This window comes from Myotis davidii, unplaced genomic scaffold (assembly GCF_000327345.1).
Source record: "Myotis davidii unplaced genomic scaffold, ASM32734v1 scaffold641, whole genome shotgun sequence".
Lineage (NCBI taxonomy): Eukaryota > Metazoa > Chordata > Mammalia > Chiroptera > Vespertilionidae > Myotis > Myotis davidii.
Window position 1 is genome coordinate 1135927 of NW_006293232.1, and position 1825 is coordinate 1137751.

Genomic DNA, 1825 nt, shown 5'->3' on the forward strand with positions numbered 1-1825 from the left:
GGAAATGTGTAAAGGGTTTTGTATATAATACCTTATACTAAGTAGGCATTCGGTAAATGCTCTGTAGAAAAATTGCAGCTTTATGTGTTACACACGCCAAAACTACAGTTTTTATAATTTAATTTAAAGTAGTATAATATAATGTTATAACTTTACATAAGAGCAAGTATACTTAGTTGAAATTCAGCAAAAAATTAACCTTTAAGTAAAAAATATTTCTTTTCTTGTCCCCTCCTTCCCTTTCCAATCCAGGTCCTGAGGGAGTCTAACAAATTAGCAGAAATGGAAGAACCGCCCTTGCTTCCAGGAGAAAATATTAAAGACATGGGTCTGTAATGGTATTTTTTGCTGAATTTCCTTCTCCTTTATGACTGTAAAGACTATTCAGAACACCTTTCACCTCCACCCCTTTCGCTCTCAATATACAGAGAACAGGCTTACTGTCTGAAACACCTCCTGTCCTGTAGCACTCTTTACTGCTAGCCTTCCCAGCTGTAGTCTAGGCTTAGACCTGTTGGTTTTGTTTGTATTTGGACTGCTGGGAAACATACAAATAGAGTATTCTGCTGCTTCTCTGGTTTGCTTTATTTTCATTGAAAATAAGTGATTTAAAAAAATACATTGCTGAATTCTGTGAAGGAAAATGCTATTATTTTGAATTGAGACAGTAAGATAGTGGGTTGCCTAGATAAAAAACATTGAATTGCCACTTTGTACAAGTAATTTTTCTGAAAACACTTTCTGTCCTCTTTATTTTTTTCTACTCTGATTAAACTCAGCTCAGTTTTTGGGTGAAAATATTTCATCTCCATTGCAAAGCAAGCCATTTGCATATGGGTGTGTGCCTTTCTTTGTCCAGCCTATAGAACCAAGCATTAACTTATTGGATGAACTAGAAACTAGAAACATGCATTTAAGCTTTTTTTCTTTTGTCTTCATGATTTTACTTTATTTATTTATTTAATTCTTTATTGCTTAAAGTATTACACATGGCTCTTTCCCCCCCCCCCATTTCTATCATATGGTAGAAAAGGATCCACCCCCCCCCTTCTTCATGATTTTACTTTAAAATACCAATAGCTCTTGAGAAAGTAATATAATAGGAGAATAAAGTAAATGGTTTATTAACCTGGCCAGTGTGGCTCAGGGGTTGACCGTTGACCTATGAACCAAGGGGGTCACGATTTGATTCCTGGTCAGGGCACATGCCTGGGTTGTGGGCTCGATCCCCAGTAGCAGACATGTAGGAGGCAGCCTATTGATGTTTCTCTCTCATCAATGTTTCTTTTCCTCCCCTTTTCTTCCTCTCTCTGAAATCAATTAAAATGTATTTAATAAAATAAATGGTTTCTTAGCCAAAGTAAAACCACCAAAAAAAAATTTTTTTAAAGGACTTAGTAAATGCCTAATTTTCCTTTTCCAGGTGTTATTTTCCTGTGTAAAACTAAGCAAGGCAAAAGGTAACTACCTCCAAGTGGGATGGAGAGAGAGAGAGAGAGAGACACTGAGAGAGAGACTGAGAGACTGACTCTGATGTGAGAGAGATACATCAACTGGTTTCCTTCCCGCATGTGCCTGGACTGGGGCTGGAGATTGTACCTGCAACCGAGGTAATAGGTTGTGCCCTGGCCCTATATTGAGCCCACAACCCTTCAGTCCGCAGGCTGATGCTCTAACCACTGGCCCTATAGAGCCCACAACCCTTCAGTCCGCAGGCTGATGCTCTAACCACAGAACAAACAGGCTAAGGGCAAGAACTCTTTTTCTGAACTCTGCCATCCAATCAATTACCAGATCCAGAGGAGTTGATCTCTAAGAATATCTC

The 1825-nt window shown here is 38.6% G+C and overlaps 1 protein-coding gene across 1 annotated transcript in view; it reads left to right on the forward strand.

Moving 5' to 3' along the window:
- Positions 1 to 246: 246 nt before the first annotated feature.
- MTMR2 (myotubularin related protein 2) overlaps positions 247 to 1825 on the forward strand; it is a gene marked incomplete at its 5' end in the record, with an annotated part of 45133 nt that continues 43554 nt past the window's right edge. The window contains one exon of the mRNA XM_015565983.1: positions 247 to 328. Coding sequence (XP_015421469.1) covers positions 247 to 328 — 82 coding nt within the window. The remainder of the gene's footprint in view (positions 329 to 1825) is intronic.